The sequence below is a fragment of the Portunus trituberculatus genome, chromosome 21 (assembly GCF_017591435.1).
Source record: "Portunus trituberculatus isolate SZX2019 chromosome 21, ASM1759143v1, whole genome shotgun sequence".
NCBI classification, from domain to species: Eukaryota; Metazoa; Arthropoda; class Malacostraca; order Decapoda; family Portunidae; genus Portunus; species Portunus trituberculatus.
In genome coordinates, this window is record NC_059275.1 from 1,429,597 (window position 1) to 1,431,838 (window position 2,242).

Sequence of the window (2,242 nt, forward strand, 5' to 3'; positions counted from 1 at the left end):
CAAGATCACTGCCTGTCTCAACGCTGTCAGGTTCTTCAAGAGGCGAGAGGCAGATTAGTAGACGCTAGTGGTGGTGGTGATGGTGGTAGTAGTAGTAGTAGTAGTAGTAGTAGTAGTAGTAGTAGTAGTAGTAGTAGTAGTAGTAGTAGTAGTAGTAGTAGTAGTAGTAGCAGTAGATTGTTTTGTTTACGTAAAAGTTACTACTACTACTACTACTACTACTACTACTACTACTACTACTACTACTACTACTACTACCACTACTACTACTACCACCACCACCACCACCACCACCAAGCCCTATTTTTCTTTCTTTTAGTTTTATCGTGTTTCATTTCGTTGTTACTTAAGACACACACACACACACACACACACACACACACACACACACACACACACACACACACACACACACACACACAGAACCATTTCCCGTTTTCTCTCTACCGCCTCACAGAAAACGAGGAGCCACTTCTACCCCAAACTTGCATAAAAAGACACGAAAATGAAACCAACAAACAAAAATATGAAAGAGAAAGAGAACACTTCAAAAAATCTCTTTCTCTTTCTCTCTTTGTTGAATTAAGGAGTATTTCTTGTTATTTTTGTTGTTGTTATTGTTGTTATTGTTATGTAGAGCGTGTAGGAGTAGGATATCAAAGGATTCTGAAGGAGTGTGAAGGAGTGAATTTAGCACTGTGAGTTTCTTTATCCCTTATATTTTCATTATTATTACCATTATTATTTATACTATTGTTATTTTCATATACATACTACTCTCTCTCTCTCTCTCTCTCTCTCTCTAGAATTCTCAGTTTCATGTAAATATTTTCATTAAAACGATGAAAACAAGATTTTTTTTTCTGTACCTTTGTTTACGATGGTGATAGGAGAAGGAGGAGGAGGAGGAGGAGGAGGAGGAGGAGGAGGAGGAGGAGGAGGAGGAGGAGGAGGAGGAGAAAAAGATAGAAGAAGAAGAAGAAGAAGAAGAAGAAGAAGAAGAAAGAAGAAGAAGAAGAATAGAAGAAGAAGAAGAAGAATAAAAAGAAGAAGAAGAAGAAGAAGAAGAAGAAGAAGAAGAAGAAGAAGAAGAAGAAGAAGAAGAAGAAGAAGAAGAAGAAGAAGAAGAAGAAGAAGAAGAAGAAGAAGAAGAAGAAGAAGAAGAAGAAGAAGAAGAAGAAGAAGAAGAAGAAGAAGAAGAAGAAGAAGAAGAAGAAGAAGAAGAAGAAGAAGAAGAAGAAGAAGAAGAAGAAGAAGAAGAAGAAGAAGAAGAAGAAGAAGAAGAAGAAGAAGAAGAAGAAGAAGAAGAAGAAGAAGAAGAAGAAGAAGAAGAAGAAGAAGAAGAAGAAGAAGAAGAAGAAGAAGAAGAAGAAGAAGAAGAAGAAGAAGAAGAAGAAGAAGAGAGAAGAAGAAGAAGAAGAAGAAGAAGAAGAAGAAGAAGAAGAAGAAGAAGAAGAAGAAGAAGAAGAAGAAGAAGAAGAAGAAGAAGAAGAAGAAGAAGAAGAAGAAGAAGAAGAAGAAGAAGAAGAAGAAGAACAAGAAGAAGAAGAAGAAGAAGAAGAAGAAGAAGGAGGAGAAGAAGAAGAAGAAGAGAAGAGAAGAAGAAGAAGAAGAAGAAGAAGAAGAAGAAGAAGAAGAAGAAGAAGAAGAAGAAGAAGAAGAAGAAGAAGAAGAAGAAGAAGACGAAGAAGACGAAGAAGAGGAAGAAGAAAAACAAGAACAAGAGGAAGAGGAAGAGGAACAAGAAAAAGAGGAGGAGGAGGAGGAGGAGGAGGAGGAGGAGGAGGAGGAGGAGGAGGAGGAGAGGAATCAGAATCAGAATCAGAATCCCTTTATTTCCCTTAACAATGGCTATTCTGTACATGAGTTATTAACATACAAAAAGGTAAAAATAATGCATTAAATTTTAGAATAATGATAATAATAGATAAGAGTAAAGATGATGCATTACATTCTAGAATAATAATAACAGATAGCTAAGACAAAAAATATAAATAAAAACATTTAAAAGAAGTAAAAAACAAGTAAAACCAGGTTTATGACTAAAAGTAAATAAAAAGAATAGTAAAATAAGTTTACAACTAAAATGTAAGTGAACTACTATTTATTAATATTAGAACAGTGAGTTCAGTGATAAAAGAACGTGCTAACTTATAGCATGAGGAAGATCTTTAGGCGTCTTTTGAAGGAGGACAGTGTGTTTGAGTTTTAACATGCGAAGGCAAGTCATTCCACACTTTGG

General features: G+C 35.4%; 1 protein-coding gene and 1 long non-coding RNA gene across 4 annotated transcripts in view; both read left to right on the forward strand.

The window, feature by feature from the left end:
• Positions 1-141, forward strand: part of LOC123506857 (potassium channel subfamily K member 18-like) — a 4,893-nt gene extending 4,752 nt beyond the window's left edge. For all 3 annotated transcript variants that reach the window (XM_045259211.1, XM_045259212.1, XM_045259213.1), the window contains one exon: positions 1-141. This exon is cut by the window's left edge and continues 595 nt beyond it. In XM_045259211.1, coding sequence (XP_045115146.1) covers positions 1-58 — 58 coding nt within the window. In that variant the 3' untranslated portion in view covers positions 59-141.
• LOC123506862 overlaps positions 1-496 on the forward strand; it is a 12,946-nt gene extending 12,450 nt beyond the window's left edge. The window contains exon 2 of the long non-coding RNA XR_006675541.1: positions 352-496. This is a non-coding gene — a long non-coding RNA (uncharacterized LOC123506862). The remainder of the gene's footprint in view (positions 1-351) is intronic.
• Positions 497-2,242: the final 1,746 nt, after the last annotated feature.